The sequence below is a fragment of the Schistocerca serialis genome, chromosome 1 (assembly GCF_023864345.2).
Source record: "Schistocerca serialis cubense isolate TAMUIC-IGC-003099 chromosome 1, iqSchSeri2.2, whole genome shotgun sequence".
In the NCBI taxonomy this organism is placed as follows: domain Eukaryota; kingdom Metazoa; phylum Arthropoda; class Insecta; order Orthoptera; family Acrididae; genus Schistocerca; species Schistocerca serialis.
In genome coordinates this window covers 398,144,298-398,160,820 of record NC_064638.1, presented here as the reverse complement: position 1 = coordinate 398,160,820, position 16,523 = coordinate 398,144,298, and the positions used below count along the sequence as shown (strand labels likewise).

The 16,523-nt window shown below is 38.9% G+C and overlaps 1 protein-coding gene across 1 annotated transcript in view; it reads right to left on the bottom strand.

The window, feature by feature from the left end:
• The window catches only part of LOC126471742 (ribonuclease P protein subunit p14), a 29,035-nt gene extending 14,104 nt beyond the window's left edge, over positions 1-14,931 (bottom strand). The window contains exons 1-2 of the mRNA XM_050099885.1: positions 14,875-14,931; positions 14,587-14,674 (exon numbers count right to left, since the gene is read on the bottom strand). Coding sequence (XP_049955842.1) covers positions 14,587-14,674; positions 14,875-14,906 — 120 coding nt within the window. The 5' untranslated portion in view covers positions 14,907-14,931. The remainder of the gene's footprint in view (positions 1-14,586; positions 14,675-14,874) is intronic.
• Positions 14,932-16,523: the final 1,592 nt, after the last annotated feature.

The following is a 16,523-nucleotide window of genomic DNA, read 5'->3' as shown; positions in this document are numbered from 1 at the left end:
TCAAGCTTTCAATGTGAAGAAGTTATGAATTAGCTGCGGAAATTAAATATATAATAATAATAATACCTGAGAATTCATCACTGACATCATTGGACAACACTAATTGGTGTGGGCTTTGAGGAGAGCAACTACATTTAGTACATTACATTTAACATTAGTAAAGAATGATAAAAAATATGAATTTAGATATTCAGAAAACATTAATGAACAGATAATAATGAATGGTCAGGTCACCATCCACAATACAAGTGCGAATATTTTACGGCATTGGTTCATAGCTTGTTAAGATCGCCACTAAGCCAGCAGGAAGGACAAAATGAACAGCGTTTTTAAAGCAGTTGGCTATGGTGAATTCATACAAGAGCAAGGATGTGGTGCAAATTTATGATGAGATAGTGGAAAAGCAACTAAAAAAGAAGTGGAAGTCACAGCTAAGAATATAATAACGACAAAAGGTATGTAGTTTTAACTCACATGGAAAATTATGGGATGTTTTTATAAAGCAAATATTAAAATTGGCTTTTGTACAAATAACTTGTTAAAATTCAAGCTCAATCATAAAATCTGTAATAGCAGGCATGATACGGGTTTGTATGCAGGGTTAAATGAAATGACTACAGTCAACATTAGATAGGATGGAAGGGAAGGAACTTTGAAAGTAGACTCTGGGTCACAAAAAGCAATATCTGATTCTAATCCTAAATGATGAAATCAATCATAATGCCCATTTCAGTACTTATAACTATTTACTGCAGAGGTGATTTGTCATATATGGCTGTTAAAGATGACTGGTCCTCTTCCTATGGCGACAGGAGATGACTGGTCGGCTCGCAGCACAACTCCAAAACAGCGATCACATGAAAAAGGAAGCAAGCCTCAAGGACAACAGGTTTACAGCAACGCTGTGGATATTGGCACTTCTGTCTTTTAAATTACAAACATTTTATGATGTTTTTACGATGTCTTCTAAACTTGCCAAACAACTTTTTAAGTAAGTATCTTCAAGAACTGTAATCTCACAAAAAATTTACAATTAACTATTCAGTGTGGGTGTATATGTTTTAGTCAAATGTACAAAATTAGCAGAGACCATCTGTTGGCAGTAGTCTTACATGTTATATTCATAATATGGATGGATTCGGCCAAACCACTAGTTTATTATGTGGGACAGCATGTAAATTTGCTGATAGCTGGGTGGGTTTGAATCTGTTTGAAAACCTATGATTGTGGATTTGTTCTCCAAAGGCATGGGTCAATTTTTGCATAGATCCAGGAGTGATCTCCAGTAATGGCACTCCTCTGCGGATATCACCACCTGTGACAGCAGAGATGCACAGACAACAAAACTTGTACTAAATTGCCTACTATGACCTGCATCTTACAGAGAAGATAATCTGCCTGTGACTTCAAGTGCAACTGAAGTTGATAATTCTTTAATTTGCTTTTACTGGTGATTACTACATATTACATTTGTTTCTGATTTAAATAAATAAATGACAAAAATATTTTTCAGCAGCTTTCTGTAATACAGGGTGAGGGAGAAAGGATGGACATTTTTAGAACAGGTAGTATTCAGACACAGGTAGTAGGATTGTTTGGACTGATGTGGCTGTGTGTTTGGTAGCTCCTGCCATTTTGTTTCACCGAGGTCATGGAGCCATGGACTATGCACCGACTATGCACCACTGTGTGTTTGTTTATGATAGTTCTGTGTATAATAATGAGTCTATCATTGCAGTTCAGTGAGAGTTTCATCACCATTTCAATCTCATGAGACATGATAGTGTTCCCACCTGTAACATAATTTTACGTTGGGTTGAATCATTTCGTTTACGAGGAACAGTGATGAATAGAAAACTGCTAGAGGCTCCTTGCTCAGTATGCACTGCAGAAAATGTTGAAAGAGCTTGGCAAGCCATACTTCATAGTCCTGGTTGATCTGCTAGGAAACATTCTGCTGAACTGCACCTAAGTAATCATACAGTAAGGTGTATTTTGCATATTGATTTAGGATTTCATACCTACAAAATGGCCATGGTGCAACAACTGAGCCCTAGAGGTTATGTACAGCAGCTAAATTTTGCTCAGGAAATGGTCATACTTCATCAAAATGACATTAGTTTGTTTATGAGTGATGAAGCTCATTTTCATTTAAGCAGCATGGTAAATCAGCAGAACAGTCATTAATGGGCCAGTGAAAACCCGAAACTAATGCATGAGAGACCATTACATAGTCCCAAGTTGGCTGACTAGGGTGCTGTAGCTGCCACATGTTTGGTGTGCTGTAGCTGGTACAAATGTTACTGGTCCATACTTTTTTCTAAGAGGATAACGGGAGCACTGTAACTGTAACCTCAGAACGTTATAGACAGATGATCACTGAATTCTTCCTACCTGAACTAGAAGAAAATTTATTTCTAGCCAGTGTGTTTGGTTTCAGCAGGACAGGCTCACAACTCTCACAGCAAGAAAGTCAATGGAAGCTATTCAGACTTGTTTTTTGTATTCTTGGCCGTCTCACTCCCCAGACCTGTCCATGTGCAACTATTTTTTATGCTGTTACCTCCAGACACAAGTAACGGGCGTAAACTACATACACTTTAAGAACTGAAGGAAGCAATTCGTGAGGAAGATGTTCAAAACGACGGAGCAATGCTGGAGGGAGTGGAAGCCAAATTCTGAGAGCAGCCTATGAAGTGCATCGCTGAAAATGGCCGTCACCTGGGAGATGACGTTTTCAAGCATTAATTGTATAAAATGGCAGCATCATTTGATTATTATTCTGTAAATACATTTTATTTTTTTATTTTTTTTTTGAAACACAAGTAACGATTTTTTTTAACATCCATCCTTTATGCCTCACCCGATATTACATTTCAACCACTTCAATTACCTTCTTTTACAATTTTCTCTCAGTCTGTAATTGCCTCTATACAATGATGTACTCCAGACCAACATTCTATTTGGCTGTGATTATCAGTTTCCCATCAAAATGACAACAGCATGCCCTGGACATTATCTATACCTCTGTACTTTTTTGACACAGTCATTGGCAGAATAAGGTTGTCCCTTTACAATGATAAGTTTTGGGCTGCCATAGCTGATGATTTTTATCCAAAGTCAAAACAGTGGTTGATATCAAACCTGAGACAAATGAGCTTTAGATTATCAGTAAAACAACTGCTATATGTAGACCAGTTACATGTATAATATTGCAACTCAGGAACATGAAGTAATTTGCTTACAATCCAAGCTTTTACCAAGAGTCTTACATTGCCTTCACACAAAATGCACCTTCTGGCAACTATGGAATGGGATGACCAGCTGACCTGTTCTGGAATTTAAAACATGTGCATAACACACTCCCCCCCCCCCCCTCCTCCTCCCCATGTCTTCTTCTCCCAATAATGTCTAGGCTGTACTGTCTTCTGTACTGTACAAGGTAACATTATGTTCTTTCTATGGATGATGTTCAGGATTCTCACTAAATAATACCTCATTTGTAACTCTTGTGAATCTGCTGATCATAATTATCTGTTACACAGTATTTATTTCTCTTTAACAACTTTAGCTTCTGAAGCCTTTGGTTCACTGATTTTCAAATGTCAATTTTATACAAATGCAGTTTTACAGATAAATCACCTAGACAGGTTGTAGAACATGAACCTCTCTGTATTTTATTTTTTTTATTCAGAAACAGCTGTTTGAGGTGGGTACTTTCCTTTGTAGAACTAACAGTATGTGTCCTTATAAATCAAAATCGCTATTAGTAATGATGATGATAGAAGTGGACAGATTACTGCTTCACAATAAACCATTTAAAAATTACATTTTGTTCCATAGCTGGCTATCAAATCTAAAACAAACATTTTACTCCAGTTACTTCTGTACTTTGCTTGCAAAGTAAAAATAGATTTCTTTTTTCTCAAATAGTGGTAGAACTAGCATACTGCCCACATTGAACACTACCTTCAAAAAATTAGATCTGACAGATTTAGCAGATTCCCCCCCCCCCCCCCTTCTTCTTCTTCTTCTTCAAAACATTACTAGCTAGGAGTTAGACTTTAGTTTTTTGTTATTGACCATGAGTGAGAACTGTGGGAGATGTCATAGGGAAGGTTACAGTAACTGGTTTCAGTGGTGTAAGTGTAGCGGGGAGAACACTGGGGATGTCGCAGATGTCCCATCTTGGGGCTGCTAGTTGTGAAGTAGGAATAGTTTAATATAGAAGCATGAAAGAAAAATCTGTGCTCTTCAGGCACAGTTGGAAGAAGCAAGGAAGTAGTTAATGAGAATGTAAGCAGGGAATGTGGAAGATATGTGGTTGGAACTTGGAAGCTGGTAAGAAGACCAGAAGGTGGGGGATTGGGCCGACTTCATACAAGTTCCAAAAACAGCTTCCAGCTGCCGGAGGGAAGTCAAGAGGAGCCTCAAGCAGCAACAGAAGTAGGATATTTGCCGAAGACTTTGCCCATGACCAGGAAAAATAGGAACAATGCTCATTAGAGGGAAATGAAAATGTGACTGCAAGGTAGTAGTCATGCCACAGATAAAGGTCCTCAGTTACAAGAGAAATTGGAATCAGTATCTGCACACTAGCTTTTTCAAGCTAAATGCAAGGTCCAATCAGATGATAGAGGGTTTAGGGACTTCATGTAAAATTTAAATAAAGATGATCAGATGGTAATAGTAAGTGGAGCAGGGAACAGCTTCGAAAGTGAGAGGATATATGACATAGGTGGTGACCTGAACACTAAAGCCCCTTAACTGGGGGGCACAAATGTGTGCCTGGTTGAGCTATTCCAGTACCACGATTGCACACGCATTGACAGTGCTGTAGAGGGAGTTCAAGGGGAGCTGGAAATGATACGGACGACTGCTGATTTGACACACATTGCACTGGCGCTTTTTAAGACCACTGGGAGCTAGGTATGGCTGAATAGTGTTGGGAAAGTGAGGTTAGTGGGGTTAATTAAGTGTAGATGATTGGGATGGGGCCTTGAATGGTTCAGTCCCTGTGTTTATGGGCAGAAGAACCAGGTCCTTTTAGGATTCACCTTGGGAACAAGTTTCTCTGACAACCATGTGTTTTAACTGATTTAGAGATTTCTGCAACAGGTACACTTTAGATAAAATGTACCACACTGGGCGTATGACCACAGGTAACAGCAAACAAAACGAAATCTTAAGGATAAACATCCCAGAAATGTACACAGACTTGTCCATCCTTCATCTAAATGTACAGTCTATTAAAAATGATGTACAATAACTTGCCATGGATCTAAAGCTTCTGAACAATATGTTGTGTGGCTGAGCACTAGTGTAGAGTTGCTGAAATACAGCATTCGGTGCTCACATCTTACAGAATGGCAAGCTGTTATTGCAGAATTACCGAAGAGGAGAGGGAGGAAGGGATGGATGATGCATTTATAGCAGGCAAGAGACATTTGTGGACAAGATTTTTAACAAATTAACTCGACAGAGTCTTATCTCACAAAACTTACATAATTATATGTGAGTATGTGAATACACACATATTGTGAGTATGTGAATACCCCCCCCCCCCCCCCCCCAATGAACCATGGACCTTGCCGTTGGTGGGGAGGCTTGCGTGCCTCAGCGATACAGATAGCCGTACCGTAGGTGCAACCACAACGGAGGGGTATCTGTTGAGAGGCCAGACAAACGTGTGGTTCCTGAAGAGGGGCAGCAGCCTTTTCAGTAGTTGCAAGGGCAACAGTCTGGATGATTGACTGATCTGGCCTTGTAACAATAACCAAAACGGCCTTGCTGTACTGGTACTGCGAACGGCTGAAAGCAAGGGGAAACTACAGCCGTAATTTTTCCCGAGGGCATGCAGCTTTACTGTATGATTACATGATGATGGCGTCCTCTTGGGTAAAATATTCCGGAGGTAAAATAGTCCCCCATTCGGATCTCCGGGCGGGGACTACTCAAGAGGATGTCATTATCAGGAGAAAGAAAACTGGCGTTCTACGGATCGGAGCGTGGAATGTCAGATCCCTTAATCGGGCAGGTAGGTTAGAAAATTTAAAAAGGGAAATGGATAGGTTGAAGTTAGATATAGTGGGAATTAGTGAAGTTCGGTGGCAGGAGGAACAAGACTTCTGGTCAGGTGACTACAGGGTTATAAACACAAAATCAAATAGGGGTAATGCAGGAGTAGGTTTAATAATGAATAGGAAAATAGGAATGCGGGTAAGCTACTACAAACAGCATAGTGAACGCATTATTGTGGGCAAGATAGATATGAAGCCCACACCTACTACAGTAGTACAAGTTTATATGCCAACTAGCTCTGCAGATGACGAAGAAATTGAAGAAATGTATGATGAAATAAAAGAAATTATTCAGATTGTGAATGGAGACGAAAATTTAATAGTCATGGGTGACTGGAATTCGAGTGTAGGAAAAGGGAAAGAAGGAAACATAGTAGGTGAATATGGATTGGGGGACAGAAATGAAAGAGGAAGCCGCCTGGTAGAATTTTGCACAGAGCACAACATAATCATAACTAACACTTGGTTTAAGAATCATGAAAGAAGGTTGTATACATGGAAGAACCCTGGAGATACTAAAAGGTATCAGATAGATTATATAATGGTAAGACAGAGATTTAGGAACCAGGTTTTAAATTGTAAGACATTTCCAGGGGCAGATGTGGACTCTGACCACAATCTATTGGTTATGACCTGTAGATTAAAACTGTAGAAACTGCAAAAAGGTGGGAATTTAAGGAGATGGGACCTGGATAAACTAAAAGAACCAGAGGTTGTACAGAGATTCCAGGAGAGCATAAGGGAGCAATTGACAGGAATGGGGGAAATAAATACAGTAGAAGAAGAATGGGTAGCTTTGAGGGATGAAGTAGTGAAGGCAGCAGAGGATCAAGTAGGTAAAAAGACGAGGGCTAGTAGAAATCCTTGGGTAACAGAAGAAATATTGAATTTAATTGATGAAAGGAGAAAATATAAAAATGCAGTAAGTGAAACAGGCAAAAAGGAATACAAACGTCTCAAAAACGAGATCGACAGGAAGTGCAAAATGGCTAAGCAGGGATGGCTAGAGGACAAATGTAAGGATGTAGAGGCCTATCTCACTAGGGGTAAGATAGATACCGCCTACAGGAAAATTAAAGAGACCTTTGGAGATAAGAGAACGACTTGTATGAATATCAAGAGCTCAGATGGAAACCCAGTTCTAAGCAAAGAAGGGAAAGCAGAAAGGTGGAAGGAGTATATAGAGGGTCTATACAAGGGCGATGTACTTGAGGACAATATTATGGAAATGGAAGAGGATGTAGATGAAGATGAAATGGGAGATACGATACTGCGTGAAGAGTTTGACAGAGCACTGAAAGACCTGAGTCGAAACAAGGCCCCCGGAGTAGACAATATTCCGTTGGAACTACTGACGGCCGTGGGAGAGCCAGTCCTGACAAAACTCTACCATCTGGTGAGCAAGATGTATGAAACAGGCGAAATACCCTCAGACTTCAAGAAAAATATAATAATTCCAATCCCAAAGAAAGCAGGTGTTGACAGATGTGAAAATTACCGAACTATCAGTTTAATAAGTCACAGCTGCAAAATACTAACACGAATTCTTTACAGACGAATGGAAAAACTAGTAGAAGCCAACCTCGGGGAAGATCAGTTTGGATTCCGTAGAAACACTGGAACACGTGAGGCAATACTGACCTTACGACTTATCTTAGAAGAAAGATTAAGGAAAGGCAAACCTACGTTTCTAGCATTTGTAGACTTAGAGAAAGCTTTTGACAATGTTGACTGGAATACTCTCTTTCAAATTCTAAAGTTGGCAGGGGTAAAATACAGGGAGCGAAAGGCTATTTACAATTTGTACAGAAACCAGATGGCAGTTATAAGAGTCGAGGGAGATTAAAGGGAAGCATTGGTTGGGAAGGGAGTAAGACAGGGTTGTAGCCTCTCCCCAATGTTGTTCAATCTGTATATTGAGCAAGCAGTAAAGGAAACAAAAGAAAAATTCGGAGTAGGTATTAAAATTCATGGAGAAGAAATAAAAACTTTGAGGTTCGCCGATGACATTGTAATTCTGTCAGAGACAGCAAAGGACTTGGAAGAGCAGTTGAATGGAATGGACAGTGTCTTGAAAGGAGGATATAAGATGAACATCAACAAAAGCAAAACAAGGATAATTGAATGTAGTCTAATTAAGTCGGGTGATGCTGAGGGAATTAGATTAGGAAATGAGACACTTAAAGCAGTAAAGGAGTTTTGCTATTTGGGGAGCAAAGTAACTGATGATGGTCGAAGTAGAGAGGATATAAAATGTAGGCTGGCAATGGCAAGGAAATCGTTTCTGAAGAAGAGAAATTTGTTAACATCGAGTATAGATTTAAGTGTCAGGAAGTCATTTCTGAAAGTATTTATATGGAGTGTAGCCATGTATGGAAGTGAAACATGGACGATAAATAGTTTGGACAAGAAGTTCTCTTTCGAAATGTGGTGCTACAGAAGAATGCTGAAGATAAGGTGGGTAGATCACGTAACTAATGAGGAGGTACTGAATAGGACTGGGGAGAAGAGAAGTTTGTGGCACAACTTGACTAGAAGAAGGGATCGGTTGGTAGGACATGTCCTGAGGCATCAAGGGATCACAAATTTAGCATTGGAGGGCAGCGTGGAGGGTAAAAATCGTAGGGGCAGACCAAGAGATGAATACACTACGCAGATTCAGAAGGATGTAGGTTGCAGTAGGTACTGGGAGATGAAAAAGCTTGCACAGGATAGAGTAGCAAGTAGAGCTGCATCAAACCAGTCTCAGGACTGAAGACCACAACAACAACAACATGTGAATACCAGTAAAAACACAAGTGTTAAACACTGTCACAGAAGTTAAAAAAGGTACTGTCAGTCTTAGACCATGCACTTACAGATAGCAGCAGCAAAAACTGCAATATAGGCCTATATACACGGTGGCTCATATAACACCCTTTTCATTCCCTGAAAGGTCCCAGATATCAAAAGAGGTTTTCCGCAACTGCTAGTATCCTGAGAGACATGCCAGCTTTTGTGTGGATAATGCTCTGAAATCTGGTTTCAACCGAGACATTGAAAGAAGTATGGTTTTTGTAATGGACCTGCATACTTCATAACTGCATTCAATAGCTCTTTGAAAGAGAATTACAGTGGCATATCATTTGTTAATATTGGCATTGAAATCTTTCACAAAGGAATTGAAATAACATATTAAAAACAGAAAGCAATGAGGTCAGAGTCGGCTGTGGCAGTATAAATACCACTAAGCAGAGTTCTCATGCCAGGCTCCCCCATTATATGCAGCAAGACAGGCCTACCCTACTAAGATAAAACTCCCATTTCTTACATAGCAGATAAAGAATCAGCTATGATTTTTCTATATGGAATTGTGGCGTATGTTAGCTTCTGGGGCATCAGATGTGATTTAGGAAAACTATTTCACATGCAGGTATGTTGTCAAAGCCAAAACAAAAAAGTCAGTTGCTCAGACTTCAAAATGATAAACAGCCCTATTTAAATGGGGGACAAAACTGCTGTATAAACTTCCTCAAATTTGGAGGAAAAACATCCTGACCTGTCTCTGCCTGGAGACACCTGAATGCTTCTTAAAAGCCAAAACACATGATGTTGGACAAATTATTCGAAATTGTAACTATGCAGACTACACTTGAAATAAACTTAACATTTTATTCAGAATGACTGGCAACATGTCACCCATAAAATAAATACTTTTCTTACTTAAGCATGTGCCCAAATTGTTCAGCATCAACTTCATACATATTTGCAATAACTGTTCGAGAGATAGACGAACAGATGAAAGAACACTGGATGATATCACGTTGCATGCTGTGGCGATTTAATGGTGCATATAGTCTTGCGTAGTTGGGGCAGCATTCATAAGAAAGTTTGCATACGTATTTCCAAGATATCTCAGTAGAATTTTTGGGTCAACTGAGGCGCCCAATCCCACCAGTCGGCATTGACCAGTGACATAAGGGTGTGGTGGTCACGATGGTGCGGAGTTTAGTTTACGAGTGTGTTGTGTTTGTAGATTTCGTCTTCTTGTGGTTTGTGGCATTCTCTGGTGGTGTGTGTATGGTCTGCACATTGTGTAGTGTGTGGGTTCATTTGGGTGTCGGTGCTTGAAGTGTGCATTTATTGGTTGTGACTGTTATAGAAGAACGGAAATTAGTTTCAGTGAGTTAAGAATTAAGTTTCCATTGTGTTTATGTTATTGTGGTGTCATTTGATGTTATTGGTTTGCTGTTTGTTGCACGGTAAGTCATTTAATTCAATTTGTGGCTTCTTTTGTTAGGTATGGATATGACTTCTAAGTTTAACAGTGCACATCTGCAGGCTGAAATGGGGGAAGACATGTTGTCCGTCATTAAGTTTCTACAATTTCTTGGGCTTGTCGCGGAGATAGTAAAATGCGGCGTATGCAAGCAGAATATGCGAGTTGGGGTTTTTGTTTGTTTGTGTGGTACCGGAACTTTTCTTGGGGTAAGTAGTCTTTTCTTGGGTCTACTGTTCGCAGGGTTTTTATGTGTTGTTGGGTCAGTGTTATTTACTGCACGTGTTGGTGGTTGATATTTTGGCATCGGCACTTGTGGTTGATTTGTGTATCTTAGGGGAAGTACTCGATTTCAATTTTTTTTGTATCGTCAATTGTATTTGCGCTATATAGGTAATTGGAAGTGACCGATTCCAATGTGTCACCGTAGCTGTGTGTGTTTTGATATCATGAGCTGTTGTTGACCTATAAAGGTCAAGGGAAGAGTTTGATTTCAATGTGTCATCGTAGCTGTGTGTTTTGCTATCACGAGCTGCTGTTGACCTACATAGGTCACGGGAAGTGTCCGATTCCAGTGAGTCGTCATAGTTATGTGTTTCAGTATCATGAGCTGCTGCTGACCTATATAGGTCAAGGCAAGTACCCCATTCCAATTATTGTTGTTTTAGATGTTGGTTTTATGGTATCGAAAGTTGCGGTGTGATTATAATTTTTGGAATAGTTGGTTTTTATTTTGTGGTATCAACAATTGCGGTTGAGCTATGTAGGTGAAGGGAAGTGAGCTATTCCTGTCGATATTGTAAGTGTAGCGGATTTTGGGAAATTTGTGGTGGTTTTATGTTGTCGTTTTGTGTGGTTTGGTGTGTGTTTTCATATTTATTTTGTCCCCACTGAAAATCCCCCAATTTCCCACGCTGGTCCCGTTAGTTTGATTATATCTTTGGAGGGAGATGTGTTTGTTGGTTTTGTATGTATTTTCGTGTTTGATGTCGTGTTTATGTAATGATGTTATAGGTGCCATATTGGAGATGTTGAGAATGGTTGTTTCCACGATATTGGTGATGTCATGGGTCAAAGCAGACAAGTGGAATCAGACGCTTCTGTAATCCTGAATTTTTTATGATGCCGCACCATATATTTCCGTTCTTTAGTAGTTGAGCTGAGCCTGATGGAGCCACCATAGGTTTTCAGCTGCCTTGTAGTGCATATTACGTATATTTCCATTATTATGGTGCATAAACACTGCTTTGTCAGTAAAAACCACACACTGGAAAAACATGGTGTCAGCTCCCAGGCACCCCAGAGGAAATCAACGAAATTCCATTTGTTATTTCAAATCAATCCTCCAAGTGCCTAATGTAGTGACAGATAAGGATGAAATTTATGTCAATGCAAGATGTGAATAACACTTGTCCATCTGATCCCACATTCCTTGGCAATATGCCTTGTGTTTCTATGCAGACTGATGAATGTCATAGCCAGAGCAGCTTCTTCATTTGCACAGTCAGTTGCAGTATTCATCCTCATCCTCTGTTTGATGTTGAAGCTGCTTGCTCATATTAGTGACCTAATAATTTGTGCAGTGTCTGGTCCAATGGACTGCAATGATCAGAATAGAGATTCCAATACCTCATCATACCATTTCGACTGGATTTTTTTGACATTTGCTGTAAAAATCCAGCATGCCATACTTCTCCTCATTGGTGCACATGTCTGCATGCAAGGAATGTTTAAGCAGAAATGACTTGCTAATATAAGCCACACTTATTGCTAATTTTGCAGTGCAGGCAAGAAAATAGTCGAAAGGCTTGATACAGTGAAGTAGCATAGCATGAATGTGTTTATAACAACAACCACCCTGGCCAACCTGCCTTTTAATTTTAGCATATTTCTGGTGTTTTTGCAAAGTTTCAACCTCAAAATTAATAAGCATTATATCACTGTACTAGCCTTTTCAAGTGCTTTTGGAATGGATACAAGAAACACCATTCTATTTTTAAAAAATCATACTTGCTTCAATATCTCTACCGATACCATAGTTGAGACTCCATGATGTAACAAAAGTATGTGCCCCCTAGGATGCTATCATTTGCTTTAAAAAAAAAAAAAAATCTTTTTTCACAAATTAAAAGAGGCGTTAAGTCTTTAGTGAATCACGGCCCATATAAAAGACCTTGGCTTCTCAAATCATTAAGATAACATAATAAGTCTAAAGGTAGGCTCAGAAAATGCGACAATAGTGGGGACTTAAAGGAATGCTCTGCAAGCCTAAATTACATACTTTTCTAAATTCTGCAAAATGTTCAAACTGTGTGTTGCGGAGACCAATTCTGCAGCAGCAGCGACTAAAGAAAGTAAATCAATAATTGCAGGTATTAGATAGCCCATGGACACTAATATTGTGCCTCCATTCTAAAGAAAAGCACTGTACTGATCTAAAGTTTCCAAATTATCATCACACCTACATAAAGCTTACAGGGTACTGTCTATGGATATAAAATGATACATAATGCAATAAATAAAAGTAAAGCAGCATGGAATGTCATAAAACAAGAAACCAAAAAGGCAAACAATTACAACAACACAAAAATAACAGCAAAGGAACAAGAACTAACAAATTTTGTGAATGACTATCTTTTTCAAGGATCACAGAGAAGATGTAACAAAATTTTCTTTAGATGCAGAAGGCACACATGAGTTGTGTCCCTATTATAGAAAGGTAATGCACAGATATTCCAAACTATGAGCCACTCTCACCATGGACTGAAATAATAGAATCAGCCATGACAACTGATTAAATGTGGTGGAAAGTATTGGCAGAATGCAAATATTTAGGAATAAATGTAATAGCTCGCCGAACAGTAGAGGTGTTGAGCTGCTCAGGCAAATAAACAAAACTGAAAATTTTGATATCTTTCAGATCAATACTTTTGATAGACCAGAGAATGGGAAGAATGGAGGGAAGAGGGTAATGAGTGCTGGACGAGTGAAGCCAAACTGCTGGTGCAAGGTGGAGGTGGAGCAGTGAGCTAGCAGACAGTGATGTCAGAACGATTACAAGAATGAAGGCTGTGTTGCACAGACAACTCATCTGTGCTCTTCATTAGAGAGCTCTTGACCACAGTTTGATGTGGCCATTCACTTGGGTGGAAGCTGGTTGGTGGGCATGGGATAGCCAACACCAAAAGTGGGTGGGGAAGGAATTAGCTGTGTATAAAACTGATTATCTCTGTTATAAAAATAAATAATGATTTGAAAACAAAGAACATTATAGTTAATTACACAAGTTAGAGCACAATAATTTAAAATCAAGTGAATAAAAAAAGCCCCAACATTTCTATTTCCTTTTAAAATATTTTCTGATGCAACTTCTCACGTCATATCATTCCACACTTGAGTAGCCCTTCTTTACTACAAGCTTTCTGACTGAAGAGTGTACAACACTTTCCCATAGTTAACACTGAACATGAAAAAACTTGTTACTTGACTGCCCCTCCACCCCTTCCCTCAGAGGAAATTATCTCTACAATTCAGCTTGTTTATAAACATACCAGCAGTGTTTTCATAGCAAACGTTTAGGGAATGGTTTCGTGCAATATTTAATGAAAACAGTATTCGCAACACATTATTTCAACAAAAAATTAATTTCTGGGGTAAGGCGTAAGAGGCAATGCGGATCATTTTCTGGCACTAATAAGACAAAAAAAGATAAAAATTGTTTTCGCAAGCAATGTAATCAAGTGACTGGTTTCCTATCTTAGATATAAACAACTTCACTAGGTGTTTTAAAGAACGCGGAGTTCAATGATACTTGGCCTGTATGCGGCCGCTAAAAATACAGAAAAGAAAAAGAAAACAAACATTGCTCAGGTAGACTGATCTGTTACTACATCTCTGAATTACAGATGGGTTTCCTACGTGTAAATGTTCAGAAAAACAAGAACACCGCTTTCATTAAAGTTTTTTTTCTATGCACTGCAAAATATTAAGACCGGTTACGAGTCATTTCTATAAAAGCACGACACTGTGCACCACTCCGAACTATGTCTTAAGTTACGCACACGATTGCATCATCTAAAAAGCATAACGTTATCCTCATAATGAGTCGACAAAAAAGAAGCCAGTTATTTCTGTCTGTTTGATTTTATCAACGAATAATAAATTAATCACCACTCTAGCTTTGGGCGAAGCACTTCTTGAAAGTCTGCTAGCTGTCATTAAATAGTAAAACAAGTTACACATACGTACCTCTCCAAATAAAATTTTCATGGACTGCATAACATGGTTTTTAAAATATACAGCTGACACTTTCTCCTTCTCTGCCGGTATCACTTCCCTGTGCAAGAAACGACGTTTAAAAACTTTTTTTTATTTATAGCAAAAGTTGTAAACTTCAGATTTATGAATATTGTAGCATTAATACACAAGAAGAAGAGTATAAACAATTTCTAAGCGCGCTCGGTGAGCATCGCCGGTTTAACAAAACGTAACCAAACTCTGAATCATACAAACGCTAAAAACAGAAGCTTTACTAACAATGAAACATCCAGATAGTAATAATCGCTCATTATATACAGATTACTTTAAAGGTGCTACGCTCCTTCATTGCAGAACAAAAAAGAAACGAACTATAAACTGACACCCACCCTCACCGACCTCACGCTCCTCCTAACCAACTGCGGGAAGCGTGGTGATCTTCGGGCAGAGGGTGAAATTAAGACACTATCGATATACTCTCACTCATCGATTGTTTAAATTGATGACCGATGAAATAAACGCCGCCATTTTTAAAAGCTCATGAAAGAAAAAACTGTTAAGTGCGTAAGCTTCTGCTGCCAGAATCAGTTAACGCTAGTGCATTAATGGTACACACAGATGAAAGTATTTGCTGCCATGGCCGTCTCTTATTCATCGACAATTATTTGATGAAGTTGCGTCATACCCAGCAAACTAAGAAATCGATGCTTTTGCATGCAGATGTGGTTGGTCCCACTTGAGTCGATTCTGTGACCAGTTTAAGTAAATCTTAATTCATATAATTAATACGGGATTTACATGCCATTTTATTAAATTTAACTGAGGTCCTCTCTGCTGTTTTAATTCAGAGATGTAATGCAGTAAAATATGCCGTTTGTGATCAGTCATATAGCAGGTACAGTTTTTACGCACAATTTTACGGACCAATCATTCACGGCCAGTGACTGAGATTTTCAAAATCTGATTATGGATTTTCATGGTATCTAGCATTTAATTTGTATAACCTTCAAAATCGGTGGTCTAAGGGTCAGCACTGATATTATAAAACGTATATTAACAACAAGTGACAGAATAGAAGCACATAAGAACTGTGTCAATGCTTACGAAAGTCATATACGGTACCGGTACCTCCATCATTGCACGTTTGTTTGGAGTTGAGTGACGTTTTCCTCTTTGTTTACAACACTGCGAACTTTAGTTTTAGTGTGGGTTGCTAGTTAATATTTTGTTTTCTTTCTTTGAAAAATTAGTAATATGTAAGCCATCTGCAATATCAAGGCGAACTGAATTTACATGAGGGATTTCAGTCTGTAAACTGACATCCAAATAGCTTAAAATCCAGTACCAAACATTCTTTTCAACGTTTACACATTTCAAAATAATATTTGGTTCAAATGGTTCAAATGGCTCTGAGCACTATGGGACTTAACAGCTGTGGTCATCAGTCCCCTAGAACTTAGAGCTACTTAAACCTAACTAACCTAAGGACATCACACACATCCATGCCCGAGGCAGGATTCGAACCTGAGACCGTAGCAGTCGCGCGGTTCCGGACTGCGCGCCTAGAACCGCGAGACCACCGCGGCCGGCAATATTTGGAATTGTCAGTCAAACGTAATATGGTCGCTAACGTTACAATAAGGAAAAATAATCAGCAAAAAATTTATGCAATCAGCTTCAAGTATATGGAAATAGGAATATAAAATCACATTTCAGAAGATCCAACCTAAGTGAATCACTGAAAAAAAAAATTAAATCCAAACTGACACATCATTTCTTAATTCATTGCTCCTATTCTGTTTCTAGACAAGAGAATTCATTGTGTGAAATTATTGTGTAATCTTATACGTTATGCATAATGATTGAGACTGACATATTATCATTCAGATGCTCACATATTTTAATCACAGGTTTACTTATTACTGGTC